The sequence below is a fragment of the Saccostrea cucullata genome, unplaced genomic scaffold (genome assembly GCF_032062105.1).
Source record: "Saccostrea cucullata isolate Sc308-1 unplaced genomic scaffold, CSIRO_AGI_Scuc_v1 ctg6357, whole genome shotgun sequence".
Lineage (NCBI taxonomy): Eukaryota > Metazoa > Mollusca > Bivalvia > Ostreida > Ostreidae > Saccostrea > Saccostrea cuccullata.
Genome location: NW_026928544.1, coordinates 8030 through 31443, shown reverse-complemented (window position 1 = coordinate 31443; position 23414 = coordinate 8030). Strand labels below are relative to the sequence as shown.

Sequence of the window (23414 nt, the reverse complement as noted above, 5' to 3'; positions counted from 1 at the left end):
TACTGGTTTTTAGACTTTTTAAAGATCAAAGTGAATTGGACAAGCATAACAGTAGTTATATTCTTGTGAACAACACTTTTATTTCATCGGAAAATGTAATACATGCCGAACTTTCTACTTATGTGATCTCGACATCATCGAGGAAATTCGAACTATATACAAACAAACATGTATCAAGAACTGTTCAATATTTCAGTCCATCTCCAAAGTCATTACTTATGTTGCTGTTAATACTTAGTGGTGATGTTCAGTTAAACCCAGGGCCTCCAATTCGTAAAAAACATGAAGATAAAGGAAAACCTAAAACTTTTCCAGATGAGCAATTCGAGTGTTTTGATTTGAAAGGAATGCACTTCATTCATTTAAATGCACGATCTCTTTTACCAAAAATGGCTGAGCTGCGTATAATTGCCAGTAAATCTAAGGCCTCAGTTATAGCTATTTCAGAAACCTGGATCGACAACTCGGTTACAGATAATGAGATTTCCATCCAAGACTACTATGTTCTAAGGAAGGACAGGAATAGATCAGGGGGTGGTGTCTGTGTTTATATACGATCCAATCTTGCGTTTGCCAGAAGAACTGATATAGACAATGAAAATATTGAGTCTCTTTGGTTAGAACTTTATTTACCAAAAACTAAACCTATTATTGTCGGCGTTTGCTATCGTCCTCCTAACCAAACTTCTTTTATAGACTACTGGGAAGAAGATCTCCGCAAATTACGCACCGACTGTGAAACAATTATACTGGGTGACTTCAATATTTGTACATCTAGAAAAAGCAACCCATTATATAAACCTTATATGAACATTTTAAGTTTATTTAGCTTATGCCAAATTATACTTGACCCTACAAGAGTTACATGTGAAACAGAGTCTATTATTGATCACATTTTATGTAATTTTAAAGAAAATATTGTTAACTCTGGTGTTATAACCACTGGTATTAGTGATCATTTTTTGACATTTTGTACTAGAAAAGTCCCAAGGGGCCATTTTAAAAGTCATAATATTATCAAGATAAGATGTTTGAAAAATTATTCCATCGAAACGTTACAGTTTCTTTTATCAAGTGTAGATTGGAGTGAATGTGTAAACACATCATGTGTCAATAAAGCCTGGTCTATTTTTAAACAGATATTTACCAATATTTTAGATACATTAGCTCCTATTGTTGAAATAAGGGTTAAGCAAAGAACAGAGCCATGGATGACTTCATATATTTTAGGCCTCATTAGAGATAGAGATAAACATTTGTATTTATATAGAAAGCATAAAAGTCAGGAAGACAATAAGATATTTTGTAAATTGAGAAATCAAGTGCAGAGAGAAGTAAGGAAAGCTAGATCCTCTTACTTTCAAGACAAAATTGAAGAAAATAGGTCAGAACCTAAAAAATTGTGGCAACAACTCAAGAACATAGGATACAAATATAAACAAAAAAGTAGTGAAAACATTGTCTTAAACATAGATGGTATAGTACAACATGAAGGGAAAACTTTAGCAGATTATTTTAACTGTTTTTTTACAACTATTGCATTAAAACTTGTAAGTAAATTACCTAATCCTTCATATATGTTTTCTGTCACCTCAAGGGTTTTTAGACAGTTTTATGCAGATAAAAACATAGAAAACAAAACTTTTGTACTTCAACCTGTGACTGAAGATTTTATATACAAAGAACTAAAAAGTTTGAATGTAAATAAAAGTACTGGTTTAGATAATATACCAGCAAGGTTTTTGAAAGATGGTGCTTTTTATATTAAAGAACCTATAATGTCCATTGTAAACAAATCTATAACCACCGGTATTGTACCAGATGATTTTAAAATGGCAAGAGTTAAGTCTTTGTTCAAGAAAGGAAATTCCCTTGAAGTGGGAAATTATAGGCCTGTCAGTATATTATGTATAGTTTCAAAGATTTTGGAAAAATGTGTCCATGTTCAACTTTTAGATTTTTTAAACAATAATCACTTGTTGTATTCTTATCAATCAGGTTTTAGAAACAAATTTTCAACAGATACTTGTTTAATACATATGTTAGATTTTATTAAAAGTAATACATCCAAAGGGCTTTTTACAGGTATGGTAATGTTAGATTTGCAAAAAGCTTTTGACACTGTTGATCATACAATTTTATGTGATAAGTTAAAAGTTTTAGGAGTTTTATCCACTGAGTGGTTCAAATCTTATCTGTCTTGTAGACAACAACAAGTTCATGTCAACAATACTTCTTCAGACTTTAATACTGTAAATTGTGGTGTTCCTCAAGGCAGCATCTTAGGACCTCTATTATTTTTAATATATGTCAACGATATGACTGTCAGTATTGATGATGACTGTAAATTAATTTTATATGCGGATGACAGTGCCATTTTTTATGCACACAGAGATCCTGTTATTATTGCTCAAAAACTGGGCATTGTTCTTGACAAATGTTCTTCTTGGTTAGTTGACAATAGATTGTCACTCCATTTAGGTAAGACAGAATCTATTTTATTTGGTCCTCCAAGAAAGCTGAAAAGTATCACAGATTTTAAAATAGTGTGTAATGGTCATATTATTAAAGGTTCTGACAGTGTTAAATATTTAGGAATCTGTATTGACAAGTTTCTTTCATGTGAAAATATTGTTTTAAGTATCATACAAAAAGTTAATGCTAGACTTAAGTTTTTATATAGAAATGCATCCTGTCTTAGTACACATTCTAGATAGACCCTATGTTCTGCCTTGATACAATGTTATTTTGACTATGCCAGTTCTTCTTGGTATTGTGGAATAAACAAGCAACTGAAACACAGATTACAAGTAACCCAGAACAAAGTAGTACGGTTCATTTTAAACCTTAGTCCTAGAGAGAGTATTTCTAATAATATTTTAAACTCTCTAAATATGTTAAGAGTGGAGGATAGGGCTAAACAATTAAGATTAAATCATGTTTTTAATATATATCATGGTAATGCACCAGCTTACCTCCATGAACATTTTGTTTTAAATAATAATATTACAAGAAGTGCTACAAATAAGAATTTTATTATACCAAAGATAAAAGGGAAAGAGTCTTCATGTTTTTTTTTATAATGCAATCAAAGATTGGAATTCATTGCCCTTGGAGATTAAAGAGGTGAAAACTAAACAAAGCTTTAAGAAAGCTGTAAAATCTTATTCATCTACAAATACTAGTGTTAAAATACTAGTGTTACTACATAAAAATGCTTGTCTAATTTTATTGTTTATTTATTATTTTAGTATCATAAGCATTTTGTGATAATTACCAAGACAAAACATGCTACTGTAAACATGTCATTTTTCAAAGCATTATGCTATACTCATAAAAGTACCTGCCTAAATTCCAATGTTTATGTAATTTTGTTATTTTTTGTTTACTAACATAATTATTGGCTATTAATTGAGGACCCCATTGGAAATAAGCTTTTTAATAAGGCTTTTATGGGCTATCCTCAGGTAATATTTATCAACTGTATGTCATGCAATGTATTTAATAATAATTACATATATATGTTAAATTGATCTTTCTTAATTAGCACAGTGCTGAGATAATGTGTGTGTATTTTTTTTCTAGTAGTATGCTAGTCTTTAATGTTTTAATTTGTTAATCATGACATTCTGTGATATTTTTACCTGAATAAAATGAAATGAAATGAAATACATTGTTTTGTTCACAAAAAAGCTTTGACCAAGAGAAAGAGAATGCCTTCTCTCTACCTGAACGAACAGGGTCAAATGAATAGGGAACAGACTATATTCAATAGTTTTAACTCTCTTTGACGATTATTATGAAGAAGAAAATTTAATGTCATGTTTTTTGTGTTCGCACTTTTTCGCTTCCTATGTAAATATATATATTTTTACAAGTAAATGCAACAATTGATCATCTTTTTTGTGTTACTAAGCACGAAGGGGAACGACAGAGTATAAAAATTTTAATAGGTTAGAACTAAGAAGGAGGGTAGATTTCACTTTTTATTTTAATTAAAAATTTGAATTATTTGCGTTAAACTGATGTCCGCAACTATAAAGTAAATAAGTTTAACATTGGTGCTAAATTTTAAAACCACTAGATTCTACTGAAAGCAAAGAAACACCTGAGAAATGCTAAAAACTGTCTTGCGTATAAACAGTTAGATACCCCGAGTCTGCTCTAAACAAGTTTCAGCAGTGAGTTATCGTTCATAACACTGACCCCTAACGGCAATTGAAAGGCCTACCTTTTAAAGGTTGATTAGATTTTCTTGCACTCTAAACTGTTTATAATAATTGAATGAACAATATTTGATGAAAGTATCATGCTGAGGTGGCGCACTTTATTTTTTTTAGAATGAATTTGGTATAAATGTAAATAGATTAATTTGATTCTGTTTAATGTTTTTTACAACAATCAATTTGCAAAGTATCATGACAAATAGTTGCAATTTATTTAAAAAAAAAATTTAAAAAAAATTTACCGTGTATTGATATTTTATTTGGTTGCAACTTAGTTTCATTAATGAGAAAAAAAGTATAAGGAGCAATTATATTTTCACTCATTGCTTCCAAGAAAATAGTGAACGACTCTTAATAAATCCATAAATATTTGTGATTGGCATCTTACTCTGAAAAACCTAGTGGGGGTATATGTCCCTATTGGACAGTTCTAGTTAAACTTTTTTTCCACAAAAAATTATTTAATTGAGTATATCTGTAATGAGATTTTTGTCCCCCGCTTTCACGAAAGCGAGGGGACATAAAATCTCATTCATCTGTCTGTCGGTCACACCTGCCGTGTGCTCGTTGTCATAATTAGGTCACAAAAACTTTAACCTTGCCCATAACTTTTGATTTAGTGGAGCTATGATTTTCATATTTTATATGTGTATTCCTTGTGGAAAGACCTTTCTTTGAGTACCACCAAATTTGACCTCTTGACCTTGACCTTTGAGTTTCAACTACTTTTACTAAAAAATTCCAAACTTTTACTTTGGCCATAACTTTTGAATGGTAGGTACTAGGACTTTCAAATTTCACTTATTTATTCTTTGTGACAAGACCTTTCACGGAATACCAACAACTTTGACCTTTTGACCTTGGAAATTTACGTACTTATGATAAAACTATATCCTTTACCATCATTTTTGAACGGTAAGGGCTATGGCTTTTATACTTCACATATGTTATTCTTGTAAGATAACCTTTCATTGGATACCAAGAACTTTGACCTTTTGACCTTGACCTTGGAGTTTTAACTACTTTTTAAAAATAATAACCTTGGTCACAACTTTTGAAGGGTAGATACAAGGACTTTTATATTTCACACAATTATTCTTTAAGGAAACACTTTTCATTGGATACCAAAAACTTTGACCTATGAACCCTGACCTTGGAGATTTACGTACTTCTAAAAAAACTTTAACCTTGACCATAACTTTTAAATGGTAAGAGCTAGGTCTTTCGTACTTCACGTATGTAATCCTTGTGAGATGACCTTTCATTGCATGCCAAGAACTTTGACCCTTTGACCTTGACCTTGGAGTTTTAAGTTCTTTTTAAAAATGTTGAGCTTGGTCACAACTTTTGAACAGTAGGAACTAGGACTTTCATATTTTAAATATATGTATATGGCAAGACCTTTCATGGGATACCAAAAAATTGACCTATTGACCTTGACCCTAAAAATGATATTTTGCCCACAAAGATACCGAAAGCTGGGGACCATAATTCTTTGAATTTGCTTGTTACCCTTGGATCTCCTTTATCATTAGAAGAAAAGCTTCTTGACTGAGAATCATTTAACAAACATTTATCTCATATAATTATGTTGCAGAATTCTTAGGCTTGATGGCACAAGATGTTCCCGTATTGGAACTGCTAGATTCTACGAGACAGGTTGAGGAGGAGGATGTTACTATTCTACTAGAGGATTTAAAGCATAGAAAGGATTTACTTTTTGATAAGAAAGTGCAAGCTGGTGCTAGGAAGTACTTTACAAAAGATGCCTGGATTACTGCTTTGGATACTCTAAAAATGCTTGATGGTTAGCTATTTTCCTTTTATAATACAGTAACTGTAAAATCTCAATTAAATGCCCCTGTCCCTATAAGTGCACCTTAGATCTTTTTCAATTGTCCAGGAATAAGGGAATCCTCTATATTGATTAAATCTACAATTGTATGGAAATTAAGCCATAATTTGGAAAAAATTAAAAATGAACCTGATTTTGGGGTAACTTTATTCTAGGTAAAATATTTTGAACAATATTTATCATTGAACAAATCTTGATTGTGCGTGAATTATTGTGTGACCCTTTTGCACTAAAAAGTTATATATATATACTAAAAAGATATTCAAAAATATATAGTACTTATTGGAAAACAAAAAAGGCAATAAAACTTTTTCTTAAATCAAGCTTTTTATTACTTAAGTGGCGATCAGTCACAAGTATCGAGTACTTAAAAATAATGAAAGAAAAAGTTGGGGTTAGTGATGATAATAATTTTGGTCAAAATATGTGATTTTCAGGCGAAAAATGGTGTAAATTGTATTTCAATTTTTTTTTGTTTACATATCTTCGTTTTTGAAAAATTTGTTGAAAGTAGGTGTAAAACTTGTTTGAAAATTTAAATCAAGACCTACATTTCTTAGCAATATTAATGGAAAATATTTTCCAAGTAAAAGTATGTGACTTTCTGAAGTTCGAAGATATTAAATTTAATAAAATGTGCAGATTTGCAGAATTATCTGGTAAATATCCTTCCACATCAAGAAAAAGTCCCTCATAAACCTTGCTTTTTTGTAGTTTTTTGCACATTTTTTTTTGGTTGAATAATGAAACATTAACATTGTTGAAATTAAAAAAAATTTTAAAAAAATTGAGTTTTGATAAAAAAAAAAGTTTTGAAGTTAGAGTATTTGCAAAAAAGGCTAAATTCTTAGATATTTTATGCATTCAAACCCTGCTGTTTATTTATGTTATTAGTATTCTGGAAAGGTTTTGATTTTAATTCTAGTCATATTATTGCTCCATTTTCTTTTATAGTTACGCAGATGCAAAAGAAGCCTTTCAAAGCTGGCAGTTCATCAGGACTTGTGAAAGGTAAATGGCTGTTAATACTTATGACTTTTAGAGGTTTAAATGTGTATTTTTTAAACCATATTGTCATAACCATTCCTTCATATGTTACGCCTTGAAAGTATATATTTCAATTATGTTATAAAATACCATGATTACTAAAGATATAATATTTTTAAAATTATATAACCTTCTACAGTTATGCAATTCACAATGAAACAATAACATCAGCAGTATCATTTAAAGTCATTATTTAATAAGTTCTATGGTCGATACAATGATCTTGCACGTAATTGTCAGCAAATACAATTTGCTATTGAGTCAGATCCCTACTGATATATTTCATACTAATAGTTAGTCCATTATTCATACACTGAATTGACAATGGATTTTCCAATTATTTCTTGATATTAAAGAGGAGCACACTGTGGGTGTGACCGGTTGGCAAGGGATGCTTGTTTTGTATGATATTATAATGTAGGTGTTTCTGGATCTCTAAAAGTTCAGGGACTGCAAGAAAAGCTTGAGAGATCAAGAGGTTCGAGAGGTGAAAAGTAAAGAAAATCCATTATCAGTTCTGATAGAGAGTAAAATTCAATGAAATATGTAAGACAGGGCCCATGTTTTCAATTGAGAGATAGAAAACTTCTAAAATCAGAAGTTTGAGAGATCAGGTATAAATAAACTTGATAAATAACTTAGTTATACAGAGAAAAAAAACGGGACCGGAGGTTCTATTCAAAAGATAAAGAACTTTTAGAGGTTGAAATTGAGCCACCAAAAATCACCTGTATTTAAAGACAGATGTCTAAACTGAGATATGATTTAAAAGTTTTTGGGGAAATCATGATTACCCTTATTATTCCCCCGCTCCGAAAGGTTTTGTTTTAATTGTGTGTCTGTCTATCTGTCTGTCCGTCCGTGTGTCTGTGTCTAGTGTGTCAGTCAAAACAAATTTTCGCTCGCAGTTCTCAGCAACTAAACGTAGAATACTTATGACTGCTTGAAATTTTAACACAATCTTCTCTGAGGCATGCCATATGGTGGGATACATTTTCATTCAAATCCAATGTCAACTTCCTGTTTGTCCGTGCGTATATATTTCGGTTTCATACATAACAAATTTTTGTCGCAATTTTCCTTCAGCAACTGCTCATCAAGATGAATGAAATTTTAACACAATCTTCTCTGAGGCATGCCATATGGTGGGATACATTTTCATTCAAATCCGATGTCAACTTGCTGTTTGTCCCTGCCTCTGTCCGTTTCATATTTCATAACAAATTTTCGTCACATTTTCTCACAACTACTTGTAATGGAAATTTTAACACAATCTTCTCTGAGGCATGCCATATGGTGGGATGACATTTTGGTTCAAGGGATGTCAACTTCCTGTTTGTCCGTAGCGTGTTTCATACATAACAAATTTTTGTCGCAGTTTTCTCAGCAACTACTCATCGTAGATGCTTGAAATTTTAACACAATCTTCTCTGAGGCATGCCGTATGGTGGGATTAATTTTCGTTTAAATCCGATGTCAACTTCCTGTTTGTCTGTGCGTCTGTCCATTTCATACATAACAAATTTTCGTCGCAGTTTTCTCATTAGCTATATTCATAGCAGATGTTTGAAATTTTATTACACTCTTAGTTGAGGCATGCCATATGGTGGAATTAAAACTTTGAGGTTCAACTTCATATTTTTCTGTGATCTGCCTGTAATTGAACTTGTGTATATTAACATGATAGTGCTTATTTCATCAGTGGAGATGTTTGGGGAAATCATGATAACCCTGTTATTATTAGATCGTCTAAGCCAAAGGACCCTTCAAAATAGCTCAGTTGGTAGAGCGCTTGCTCCGTGATCGGGAGGTCGTGAGTTCATATCTCGGCCGCGACTGACCTAGTCGGTAAAGTGGGTAGCAACTGTTACTTCGCCATGCACTTTGAAAAGAAAGTTGCGGGTCCTTTGGATGAGACCTTAAAAACCGAGGCCCCATGTCAGCGGCAGGTGTTGGCACAATAAAGATTCCTCACTGCTCAATGGCCCTGAGTGCCGAGTAAAGGTCAAAATTTGAAGCCCTTCACCGGCATACGGTGACGTCTCCATATGAGTGAAAAATTCTCAAGAGGGACATTAAACAATATATAGAATCAATCATATAGAATCTAAGCCAAAGGCTTAAAGAGATAATAGTCATTTGTGCCGTGTGTCAATTTTTAAGTTCACCTGAACTGAAAGGCGTTAAGTAGAAATCATAGGTTGTACAGTTACTCAGCTTTAAGCCTCTTGTTTATTGTATTACTTTGATCATATTGATACCAGTTAATATTATACCTACATGTAACAAAGTACCATAATTGTTATTGTAGGAACAAAAAGAAAACTTGTAGAAGTAGTTGATTCAACATCAGAGGTAAGTTAAAATAATGAAACCAAATGAATATATTTCACAAATTTAACCTTATTATGCAAACAAATCAATGGATCAATTGATGCAAAAATTTTTAATTTACTTTCTCATGGTGTATTGGAGTTAAAGGGCAGAATCATGATAAATAAATTTTCCAATCGAAAGGTGTAAATTGAATTATTATATGTAGATGAAAGGCCTATATTATATGAAACTTAGCTTTTAAACTTCCTGGTTTTATTAGGGCCCCGCCTGGCGGGTGCCCTATAGTGATCTGTCTGTCTGTCCGTCCAGCTGTCTGTCCCTCAGTCCATTCAAGATCTCTTCTCCAGAGCAGAATTAAATGAAAATTCCTTGTCTGAAGCATATCTTCTCTCTCTTGGTTGAATCTGGCTCATACTTCACCCACAGAGTGCCTTTTGGTAAGCCGTGTGCAGTGTCGTTGAACTATGTTTCTAGTATACGGAAACTAGGTGAAAAGTCAAGGTCATAGAATTATATGAAAAAATTCTTGTCCGGAGCATATCTTCTCTCTCCTTGGCCAAATCTGGCTTATACTTCACTCACAGAGTGCCACTGGCCAATGGGTGTGTAGTGACTTTGGTTATTTATAGGTCATGGTCAAATTTTCTCTTTTAAAATTTTCATTTTGTTGTGCATTAATTTTTCACAAATACATTCCAATTATGTATATAGCTGATCTAAGTGTGGATACAATTAGATAACTTTTATATATATATATCATCTGTGAAGTCAATATTTGCTGTTAAATTACTTTTACTGTCTTTTTACACCGTATGTTCTCTTTACACAATAAACCCTTTTTAACTAATTTACATTTTCATGTTCATTGTTGAAAATGACAGAATGGCATTACCATCTAAGATGAATTTTATTTTTGTTAATTTAAAGTTATTATTATTTTTATAAAAAATGCAAACGCCTCTCTCATTATATATTTTAACTAGTATGATATTGTATATGTACATTAGACAATAATAAAAATTTTGTATGCTTCTTATTCCCGCCCGCCCGTTTTATAGCCCCATCCTCATTTTTTTCATGCTGTCCGCCCGGATGTCCGTAGATCCATTCAAGGGCGTATATCTCTCTCTTTGTCCTGTCTGTTTGTCTGTTTATCTGTTTGTCTGTTGTCAACTTTAACCTTGGCCATTACGTTTGAAAAATAAGAGATAGAGACTTCATATTTGGTATGCATACTCAAATAATATAGTCCTTTCTCTCCTTGGTTCTATCAAGTGCCTTTTGGTAATGGTGTGCAGTGTCATTGAACCATGTTTCTGTGACTAGGTGAAACTCAAGGTCATATTATATGAAAAAAATTCTGGAGCATACTTCTCTCTCCAAAGGAGATGGCCAAATCTGGCTTATAGTTCACTCACAAAGTGCCACTGGCCAATGGTCAATGACTTTGGTAAACCTTGACTGTGAATATATGCCTCTCTGTTTAAAATAGCTTTTTCCATTTTTGCATAACTTTTTAACCAAAACTTTGATATATATATCATATTTGGTCATGCATGTTCACTGTTAAATGTCCTTTCAGTTGACAAAATACTTTACAATTTCAATGATCTTAATGATATCTGACCTTGACTGTGACCTATATGATAAAAATAGCTTTTTACACTTTTTAACATAACTTTTGAACCATTAGGCCATAATAAAAATATTCCTAGATCTCATTCCCGCCTGCCTGATTTTATAGCCCCGCCTCAATTTTGTTTATTTCTGTTTTTCTATGTCTTAATTCTGATCGGAATCTGTATTCATCTACCATTCTACTTTCATTTTAAATCCCGCGAAAATGGACATGATTTTGACAGCTGAAAAGATGGAAATTGCTGTAATACATGCGTATATATTTTAAACAAGGGTCATTGGTTGAAAAAGATTGGTGATGATGTTAAGTAAGAGATAATTGGACCTCTACTATGACTCCTATTCGGGTATTGTAGATAAAATTACACTGATTGACAAGGTCAATAAAAATCTGCAAAATTGAAAAAATAAAAAAAATATGAAATAAAAGCTGCCAGCCTCGATTTTTTAAAAACATTCGGATGAGAATCTAGTAATTTATTTATTATGGCCTTAAATATAATTTTTAAAATTAAAATATAAATACTTTATTATAAAGCTGCCAGGACCCAGTAGTATGAAAATTTCCAGAAGACGAAAAGGTAAAACTAATAAAGACACAGATCCTGAGCATTCATCAAATTCAAGTGAGGATGACAGTTCAGTTGGATCAGAAGATGATGGAAGTGAAATTGAATCTTTGAAATGTAAGTTAGAAACATGTTCATATATTTTTATCTTTTGAATACAGGTATTTAATTAATTCAGATAATATATATGGGTTAGATATTTGGTATAAACATTGATGGAATCTTACAAAAATACAAAGTGGACAACTTGGGATGCTCCTTTGAAAGATTGACTTTTAACTACATGTACATGTAGTTACTTTCTTAAACTTGGAAGATAAGTAAATGTTAACTATTATAAGGTCGGAATAAATTCAGTTTTATCCAAAATTTTTATGAATAAAAATATCTGTTCATCTAGCAGTCTGTGTAGCTGTCTGTCCATCTGTCTGGAAACAATTATTCAAAATGCTAAGTACTCCTCCTACAGTTTTGGTCTGATTTCAATATAACTTGGCAAAAAAGTAGATTACAATAAGATACATAACTCTGTTTATCGGTTTTTGATCTCCGTTAAAAATGTTGCCGTAGTTACTAAAAATAGAAATTTCTGTGAAATACTTTAGAAATGCTACCCCTCCTATATTTTAGTATAATTTCAATACATATGTATATTGACTGATTGATTGTATGTTGTTTAATGTCCCTCTCAAGAATTTTTCACTCATATGGAGACGCCACCACTTGCAGGTGGAGGGCTACGAATTTTGTCCTGTGTTCAGCTTTCAGGGCCTTTGAGCAGTGAGGGATCTTTTTTGTGCCAGCACCTACATGGGGCCTTGGTTTATACGGTCTCATCCGAAGGACAGGTCTCCACGTCCAACAGTGGGATTCGAACCAGAGACGCAAGGATTAATTGACTCCTTTCTACGCGACTCTAGAGCAGACGCTCTAACCACTGCACCACGTGGGCAACTACATATGTATAACTTTTCACTCAAGTAAACTACACTAAGATACAATTATGATCAGTTTTTGTTTTCACTGAATAGTGTTGCCTTGGTTACTAGAAATAGATATTTCTGTGATATACTTTCAAAACGCTTCTGCTCCTACAATTTTGGTCTGATTTCAATATAATTTGGCACACAAGTAAACTACACAAAGATGCATAATTCTGTACATTGTTTTTTTTAGCTCACCTGAGCGGAAGGCTCAAGTGAGCTTTTCTGATCACATTTTGTCCGGCGTCCGTCTGTCTGTCTGTAAACTTTTCACATTTTTGACTTCTTCTCAAGAACCGCTGGGCCAATTTCAACTAAACTTGCCACAAAGTATCCTTTGGTGAAGGGGATTCAAGTTTGTTCAAATGAAGGGCCACGCCCTTATTCAAGGGGAGATAATTGGGAATTAATGAAAATTTAGTGGTATATTTTAAAAATCTTCTTCTCAAGAACCACTGTGCCAGGAAAGATGAAACTTATGGGGAAACATCCTCAGATAATGTAAATTCATGTTTGTTCAAATCATGGCCCCCTGGGTAAGGGCAAGGCCAAAATGGCCGACCAAAGTTTTACATAGAAATATATAGGAAAATTCTTTAAAAATCTTCTTCTCGAGAATGACAAAGCCATAATTCATCATATTAATATGGGAGCATGCTCATGTAGTGTAGATTCAAGTTTGTTCAAATCATGACCCCCCGGGTAAGGACGGGGCCAAAATGGCCGACCAAAGTTTTACATAGAAATATATAGGAAAATTCTTTCAAATTCTTCTTCTCAAGAATGACAAAGCCATAATTCATCATATTAATATGGGAGCATTGCTCATGTAGTGTAGATTCTAGTTTGTTTTGACCCCCCGGGTAAGGGCGTGAAAATGGCCGACAAAGTTTTACATAGAAATATATAGGAAAATTCTTTAAAAATTTCTTCTAAGAATGACAAAGCCATATTCATAATTTTTATTATGGAAGCATGCTTGGTAGTGTAGATTCAAGTTTGTTGATGATGTGGGGGTAGGGCGGGGCCAAAATGGTCGACTAAAATTTTACATACTAGAGATATATAGGAAAATTCTTTCAAAATCTTCTTCTCAAGAATGACAAAGCCATAATTCATCATATTAATATGGGAGCATGCTCATGTAGTATAGATGCAAGTTTGTTCAAATCATGACCCCCTGGGTAAGGGCAAGGCCAAAATGGCTAAGTTTTACATAGAAATATATAGGAAAATTCTTTCAAAATCTTCTTCTCAAGAATGACAAAGCCCTAATTCATCATTTTTATATGGAAGCATGCTCAGGTAGTGTAGATTCAAGTTTAATTTATTTATTATGGCCTTAAATATATATTTTTAAAATTAAAATATAAATACTTTATTATAAAGCTGCCAGGTACCCAGATTCAAGTTTGTTCAAATTTGACCCCCCAGAAGGGCAGAAAATGGTAAAAGTTTTACATAGAAATATATAGACACTTTAAAAATCTTCTTCTCAAGAGCATTCGTCAAATTTCAAGTTTATATGGAAGCATGTTCAGTTGGATTCAAGTTTGTTCAAGATGATGGAAGTGAAATTGAATCTTTGAAATGTAAATATATAGGAAAATTCTTTCAAAATCTTCTTTTCAAAATACAGGTATTTCATTAATTCAGATAATATATATGGGTTAGATAAGTTTGTATAAACATTGATGGAATCTTACCAAAAATACAAATATATAGGAAAACTTTCAAATGCTCCTTTGAAAGATTGACTTTTAACTACATAGTAGTTACTATTATATGGTCGGAATAAATTCAGTTTTATCCAAAATTTTTAGAAATGAAAATATCTGTTCATCTAGCAGTCTGTGTAGCTGTCTGTCCCTCTGTCTGGAAACAATTATTCAAAATATATAGTACTCCTTTACAGTTTTGGTCTGATTTCAATATAACTTGGCAAAAAAGTTGATTACAATAAGATACATAACTCTGTTTTACATATCGGTTTTTAAAAATCTTCTTTAAAAATGTTGCCGTAGTTACTAAAAATAGAAATTTCTGTGAAATTTTGTAGAAATGCTACCCCTCCTATATTTTAGTATAATTTCAATACATATGTATATTGACTGATTGATTGTATATTGTTTAACGTCCCTCTCAAGAATTTTTCACTCATATGGAGACGCCACCACTTGCAGGTGAAGGGCTACAAATTTTGTCCTGTGTTCAGCTTTCAGGGCCTTTGAGCAAATCTTCTTCCAGCATACAAAGCCATACATTCATCCTTTTTATTATCAGCACCTACTGCAACATGGGGACCCCCGGGGGTAGAGACGGGGCCAAGGATTAAAATTTTACATACTAGACTATATAGGTTCTTTAACTCATTCTCAAGAATGACAAAGCCATAATTCATCATAAACTAGCACTATGTACAATTATGATCACAGTTTGTTTTCACTGAACAGTGATTCCTTGGTTACTAGCCAAAATGGCTAAGTTTTACATAGTATATACTTTCAAAACTTCTTCTGAATTTTCCTGTTTCAATATAATTTGGCACACAAGAAGCAGACTGCTCTAAGATGCACCAATTTTACGTAGAATGTACATTGTTTTAACTTTTCACTCAAGAATAAAAGCTAATTCATCTATTAATATACAATTATGATCAATTTTTGTTTTCACTGAATCAGTGTTGCCTTGGTTAGGGCTAGAAATGGATATTTCTGTGAATATATACTTTTTGAAAATTTCTTCTCAAGAATTTTGGCCATAATTTCAATATAAAGTATTTGGCACAGGGGATTCAAGTTTGTTCAAACTACACCAAGAAGGTGGGATAATTCTGTTTTACATTATTTTTTTAAAAATCTTCTTCTCAAGAACCACTTTGCCAAAGGAAAATGATCAATTATTGGAAGCATGCTCATGTAGTGTACATTCATGTTTGTTCAAATCATGGCCCCCCGGGGGTAAGGGTGGGGCCAAAATGGCCGACCAAAATTTTACATAAAAATATATAGGAAAATTCTTTGAAAATCTTCTTCTCAAGAATGACAAAGCCATAATTCATCATATTTATATGGGAGCATGCTCATGTAGTGTAGATTCAAGTTTGTTCAAATCATGAACCTCCCCTTAATCGGGGAAAATGGCCGGAATTACATAGAAATATATTGGAAAATTCTTTCAAAATCTTCTTCTCAAGAATGACAAAGCCATAATTCATCATATCAAAATGGGAGCATGCTCATGTAATGTAGATTCAATTTTGTTCAAATCATGACCCCCCAGGTAAGGGCAGGGCCAAAATGGCCCTCCAAAGTTTTACATAGAAATATATAGGAAAATTCTTTAAAAATCTTCTTCTCAAGAATGACAAAGCCATAATTCATGATATTGATATGGGAGCATGCTCATGTAATGTAAATTCAAGTTTGTTCAAATCATGACCCCCTGGGTAAGGGCAGGGCCAAAATGGCCGACCAAAGTTTTACATAGAAATATATAGGAAAATTCTTTCAAAATTTTCTTCTCAAGAATGACAAAGCCATAATTCATCATATTAATATGGGAGCATGCTCATGTAGTGTAGATTCAAGTTTGTTCAAATCATGACCCCCCAGGTAAGGGCAGGGCCAAAATGGCCGACCAAAGTTTTACATAGAAATATATAGAAAAATTCTTTCAAAATCTTCTTTTAAGAATGACAAAGCCATAGTTCGTCATATTTATATGGAAGCATGCTCATGTAGTGTAGATTCAAGTTTGTTCAAATCATGACCCCCCGGGTAAGGGTGGGGCCAAAATGGCCGACCAAAGTTTTACATAAAAATATATAGGAAAATTCTTTTAAAATCTTCTTCTCAAGAATGATAAAGCCATAATTTATCATATTTATATGGAAACATGATCAGGTAGTGTAGATTCAAGTTTGTTCAAATCATGACCCCCAGGGGTAGAGCGGGGCCAAAATGGCCGAAAAAGTTTTACTTAGATATATATAGGAAATTCTTTAAAAATCTTCTTCTCAAAAATGACAAAGCCATAATTCATCATATTTATATGGAAGCATGTTCAGGTTGTGTAGATTCAATTTTATTCAAATCATGACCCTGGGGCTAGGGCGGGGCCAAATTGGCCAACCAAAGTTTTACATAGAAATATATAGGAAAATTCTTTAAAAATCTTCTTCTCAATCATTTTCTAAAAAATAGCAAATCCATGATTGGTCATGGGCCTACTTTTGGGATAAACTTTACAATAAAAAGCCATTTTATACTAGTCCTACCCTTGGTGCTCAGGTGAGCGATGTGGCCCATGGGCCTCTTGTTTATAAAAGACATTTCAATGAACTATGTTGCTGTTGGTTCTAAAAGTAGTTTAAGAAATTCTGTGATATTCTTTTAAAAATGATACTCCTCCTACAGTTTTAGTCTTGATTTCAGTATAACTTGGCACACAAGTAGACTACACTAAGATACATAATTCTGTTTGTGTTTTTAGCTCACCTGAGCCGAAGGCTCAAGTGAGCCTTTTCTGATCACATTTTGTCCGTCGTACGTCTGTCCAGCTGTCTGTCTGTCTGTCCATCCGCCTGTAAACTTTTAACATTTTCGACTTCTTCTCAAAAACCACTGGGCCATTTTTGACCAAACTTGGTACAAAGCATCCTTGGGTAGAGGGGATTTTAAATTGTTAAAATTAAAGGACATATCCCCTCGCAAGGGGAGATAATCAAGAAAAGACAAAAATAGGGTTGGGTCATTAAAAAATCTTCTTCTCAAGAACCACTGGGCCAGTAAAGCTGAAACTTATGTGGAAGCATCCTGGGGTAGTGTAGATTCTAAATTGTTCAAATCATGACCCCCAGGGGTAGGGCGGGGCCACAATAGGGAATCAAAGTTTTACATAGAAATATATAGGAAAAATCTTTGAAAATCTTCTTCTCAAGAACCACTGAGCCAGAAAAGCTGAAACTTATGTGGAAGCATGCTGGGGTAGTGTAGATTCTAAATTGTTCAAATCATGACCACCAGGGGTAAGGCGGGGCCACAATAGGGAATCAAAGTTTTACATAGAAATATAAGAAAAAATCTTTGAAAATCTTCTTCTCAAGAGGCACTGAGCCAGAAGAGCTGAAACTTATATGGAAGCATCCTGGGGTAGTGTAGATTATAAATTGTGTACAATAGGGAATCAAAGTTTTACATAGAAATATAAAGGAAAAATCTTTGAAAATCATGACCCCAGAGGGCTAAACTTATGGGCCACAATTGGGAATCAGTGTTTTACATTATACAAATCATGACCCCAGGGGGTAGGTTGGGGCCACAGGGGAAAAATATATAGAAAATCTTTTTTCTCAAGAGCCACTGAGCCAGAAATGCTGAAACTTATGTGGAAGCATACTGGGGTAATGTAGTTTCTAAATTGTTCAAATCATGACCCCCAAGGGTTGGGCGGGGCCACAATAGGGAATCCATATTTTACATAGAAATATACAGAATAAATCTTTGAAAATCTCCTTCTCAAGAACTACTGGGTCAGAAAAGCTGAAACTTATGTGGAAGCATCCTGGGGTAGTGTAGATTCTAAATTGTTCAAATCATGACCCCGGGGGGTTGGGCAGGGCCACAATAAGGAATCAATGTTTTACATAGAAACATAAAGAAAAAAATCTTTGAAAATCTTCTTCGCAAGAACCACTGGGCCAGAAAAACTTAAACTTATGTGGAAGCATACTGGGATAGTGTAGAATTCAAATTGTTTAAATTCCAATCATTGGGGTAGGATGGGGTCACAGTATGTCACAATATGTATTACAAGGGGGAAATCTGGTAAAGAACGGAATGGCCAAAGCTTCTCAGGTGAGCGATGTGGCCCATGGGCCTCTTGTTTTTTATTTCAATGAATAGTGTTGCTGTGGTTACTAAATAAAGAAATTCTTGCAAAATACTCTCAAAATGCTACTCCAAATGCAGTTTTATTCTGACTGAGATACATATTGTCTTAGTTTATTGTTTTTTAGGTCACCTAAGTAAGGTGACCTATTGCTATCCTTTTTCGTCTGTCGTTGTACATCGTTCGTAAACTTTTGAACATTTTTTAACTTCTTCTCTGGAACTAATTAACCAATTTCAACCAAATTTTATATACAGCATCTATAGGTGAAGGGTAACAAATATAAGGAATTTCAGGGTCCCTGCTCCCCTGGGGCCTGAGATGTGGGGCCAAACCACTAAAATTAACGCAATCTTTAAAAATCTTCTTTACTCTTCTTTACTCCTGGACATCAAGCAGTCATACTGTTGACATGATTTTAATGAGCAGTGATACCTCTTCCAAAATTTTGAAATTCATGGCCCCTGGGTCAGGGGTTTTGGTGTTAGGGCCGGGCTCTATTGATTATAAAGTGATAAGTTGCTGTTCTTTGAAAAAGGACTGCAATACTTGGACCATATGCATGTTTTTCTAACTGAAATTCAATTAAGAAAATTTCTAGGAGTAGGAAATATTCATGTATTAAGTTTGTTCACATTTTCCGCAATGATCTGCCTACTTGTGACTGAAAGTAGTCTTAAAGCAAAATTGTTAAATTCGATCTCTGATTAGCGGTCTTTAGTTTTGTCAGTTTAAAGAATCGATGCCATACTGGCTGGGACTTGACATCTGTTCTGGATTTGTAACGAAGAATGTATCATGGGAAAAATAGAGATCTGATGGTTTACGAGTAGTGCAGCTATGTAGAACGCAGATTTTTTTTGTTAACCCCCCCCCTCCCCCCCCCCCCCCACACACACACATTTAAAGCCGTTGCTACAAACCTTTATCAAACAATATTTAGATTGCTGAAATATTAAATTATTTTATGAGTCTTGATGCACAAAACTAATGCCGGTGAAAACTTGTTCTATCTTTTAAAAGCTAGAACTAGTCATTGAATGACGTTTTTCACTCTAATTACATGTATCTATAAACTGCAAGTTCTTGTACCTGCATAGAATCAATATTTAGTTTGTAAATAAAGGTATTTGTAAAAGAGAGAAAATCAGATCCGCCAATATGTAAATGCGATATGCAAATTTAAAAGAGCGATTTGCCAATGAATGGCATTTTTTAATTTTTTTTAAATACGTTACCTAAGTTAGCATTCTCGCTCATGCATAGCCCAGGGCATCCAGTTTAACCTCGCTTATATATATTTACTTCGTTGACCTGAGGGTCCACACAAAAATAGATTATTTCTTCAAAGATCTTCTTCAGCTTTGACGTCAGTGTCTGTGTTATCGTCAGCATCCTGGTTAAAGTTCATGGTGTTATTTAATTTAGGTCATTTTTAGCTCACCTTGCTTTGGGGAGCTTATGTGATACATTTGTCCGGTATGAGCTGAACAGGTTAAGTTTTTGGAGCAGTTTTCTTTTTAAGTACTTGTATGTCCTATATTGATTAGACTTGCATAGATGTTTCTAGTGGGTTTCATTGTACCAGTCAAAGTTTCAGATGGTGCAATTTCAGCAAAGGAATGACCAGGTTAATGTTTTTGGTGCAGGTTACCATTTTTGGTGCAGTTTTTGGTGTAGGTCTCATTTCTGAGAAACTATGAGCCCTATGTTGAGCAAACAGCAGGGATGATACATCAAAGGATGCACATTACAAGGCTTGCTTCGGATGCTGAATCTGACCTACATTTTCGAGTTGAGTGAACAGGTTAAAGTTTTTGATGCAGTTTTCATTTCAAAGATACAGTACAATGAAAAACTATAATGGTACTAAACTTGCATGCTGATGGTACATCTTAGATGCATAACTACTGACTTGTTTCAGTTGCTGAATCTGACCTACATTTTCCGGTTTAAAGTTTATGAACAGGTTCAAGTAACTTTGAGCTCTTCAGTAACCAAACTTGCATGAATTATAATTCTAAAGGCGCAAACAGCATTCTCCCAGGCTGGCTTTAGATGCTGAATCTGACTTACATTTTCTGGATTAGTGAAAAGGTTATTTTTTTTATACAGGTTTCATTTCTTAATAACTTTGAGCGATATTTTAAGCAGACTTGCATGGATGATACATCTTAGGATGCACACTAATGTTCAGATGCTGAATTCGACATACATTTTCAAGATAATGGACCTGGTTAAAGTTATGGGTGCAGGTCTATTACCAAGAAACTATAAGGCTTCTATAAACCAAACTTGCACAAATGATGCATCAAGGGATGAAAACTCTCAAAGTTGCTTCAGAAGCTGAATTTTAATTAGGTTTTCATGTTGAAGAACTAGTTTGAAGTTTTTATATAGGCCTATTCCAAAGTATCAAATCAAAATTTCATAAATTTTGCATTTTTGGATGTACACGTTTTGTTGCTTAATTGTGGGACTTTGCCCTACTTAATGACAACATTCATTGAGATGAGCTCTGTAATCTTTGATTACCTAATATGTTAGTTCCTTGCTTTGGTACTTCAAATGGATTAATTTTACTTAAAATTGTATGCCCTATGATGTAGAAGGTCAACCTAAAAATGCTAGGTTTTTCATCTGTTATAGCTTAATCATTAAGCTATTAAATTACAGCTACTATTCCCCTAACATTGTAGGTATGTTAATTTCCAAACCTTTTCTTTGATTTGAACGAATTCTCTTTGACAGCTGCATCAAGGAAAGTCAAGAGACACAGCTGGCTACCAGAGGAGGATAAAGCCATACAATCATATTTCAAGGAAGATATCAATGATTTCGAAAACGAGGGGAATGCAGGACCATTACACGGTAATATTTACAAGTGTGATTAACAATTGATATTTTCAAATTGCCTCTTCAATTTGATTAAAAATTCATATTACTCTCTTCAGTTTGATCCAGACTGTTTGCATTTTGATCAAAATATCTGCACTTTTCCTTATAGCATAGATTTGATTCATGTTTTTTGGGCAATGGCTTCCGTTTTGAGACCCTGACTGACAGTAAACGACTAGACGGGTTTACATAATCTAATCTAAAAAGAATAATTATTCTTACCATGCTGACTAATTTTTAGCTCACCTGAGCCGAAGGCTCAAGTGAGCTTTTCTGATCACATTGTGTCCGTCTGTCCGTCCGTAAACTTTTCACATTTTTGACTTCTTCCTAGAAGAACCACTGGGCCAATTTTGAGCAAACTTGGAACAAAGCATCCTTGGGTGAAGGGGAATTTAAATTGTTAAAATGAAGGGCCAAATCCCTTAACAAGGGGAGATAATCAAGAAAAGACAAAAATAGGGTGGGTTTATTAAAAAATCTTCTTCTCAAGAACCACTGGGCCAGAAAGGCTGAAACTTATGTGGAAGCATCCTAGGGTAGTGTAGATTCTAAATTGTTCAAATCATGACCCCCGGGGATTGGGCGGGGCCACAATGGGGAATCCAAGTTTTACATAGAAATATATAGGAAAAATCTTCTTCTTCTTAATAACCACTGGGCCAGAAAAGCTGAAGCTTATGTGGAAGCATCCTGGGGTAGTGTAGATTCTAAATTGTTCAAATCATGACCCGAGGGGGGGGGGGTTAGGGTGGGGCCACAATGGGGAATCAAAGTTTTACATAGTAATATATTGGACAATCTTTGTTAAGCTGAAACTTATGTGGAAGCATCCTGGGGTAGTGTAGATTTCAAATTGTCTAAATTATGATCAGTGGGGTAGGGTGGGGTCACAATATGTATTACAAGGGGGAAAGCAAGTAAAGAACAGAATGGTCAAAGCTTCTCAGGTGAGCGATGTGGCCCATGGGCCTCTTATTTTCTTAAACTTTACAGTGGCAAATAAAATAAAAAAATTCCTTACCAAGAATCCAAACATTCTAAGGGATTATCCAACTGGGGAGAAAACCAAGAAGATCAGGATAAAAGTGATTAATCTGAGGAGACAAAGGAGGCTGAAATACCAGAAGGGAGTACAAAAGCTTTCAGTCTGATTTTTTTCTGTCAATGAAGTTTTAAAAATATACTGACATGCAAAAGAAATGCAACAAGCAGTTAACAACAAATGAATTTTTCATTGAATGGTCTCTAAAAAATGAATTCAGTTTGTTAAAATGTACACTCAAAAACATCAGAGATTTGATTTATTTGTTGAAACCTTTGAAAATAACACATGAATCTTTACCCATCCCGCCAACCACTCATTTACAGTATGCAAGTCCACCATGCACAATAACAGCTTATTTGTACAATGCATTAATTAGGTTTATAAATCTATTGATTTGAGCAATAAAAATATTCTTTGGCTTTTTTAAGTTCCCCTTTTCCTGAAGCTGAGGTCGGGTTTTCCTTGCTTTGGCACAATGTAGTAACCCTTGGAATTCTAGTCCCAGGATCATGAAACAAACTTAAGTTCAACACTTTTGTAAAACAATATTGTAAAATAGTTTTGATTTTGGTCTGTTTGACTTCTACAATATTAATGTACAACAGGAAGATTTTGACTTAAGCTTAAGATGCATCATGATTCCGGGACCAGGTCTAAGAACATTCATTCTTCTGATACACACAGGCTGGATGAGTCATGATTCTTTCTATACCTTTATTTTGAGAATTTCCAAATTTACTGATTTGCAATTTGTAAAAAATGTTCTTACTTTTTAGATCAGAGCTATACTTTATTTAATTTTTTCCCTTAAAATAAGAGGTGTTTCTTTTGTGTTTCAGTATTGACGCATGTACATCAAACTTAAATGTATGATAATCAATTTATTATTAAGTTATTTTAATGCTGACACATAACATTTTA

At 33.7% G+C, this 23414-nt stretch overlaps 1 protein-coding gene across 2 annotated transcripts; it reads left to right on the top strand.

Annotated features, from left to right (window-relative positions):
* Positions 1 to 5828: 5828 nt before the first annotated feature.
* Positions 5829 to 23007, top strand: LOC134277876 (uncharacterized). 2 transcript variants are annotated; one of them, XM_062760170.1, is made up of 6 exons: positions 5829 to 6033; positions 7036 to 7092; positions 9440 to 9483; positions 11642 to 11789; positions 21299 to 21418; positions 22442 to 23007. In XM_062760170.1, exons 1-6 carry the CDS (start codon positions 5838 to 5840, stop codon positions 22597 to 22599), a joined length of 723 nt encoding a protein of 240 aa, XP_062616154.1. In that variant the 5' UTR covers positions 5829 to 5837; the 3' UTR covers positions 22600 to 23007. The 2 variants fall into 2 exon arrangements, with proteins under 2 accessions (XP_062616154.1, XP_062616155.1); XM_062760171.1 differs by lacking the exon at positions 7036 to 7092.
* The last annotated feature ends 407 nt before the right edge of the window (positions 23008 to 23414 follow it).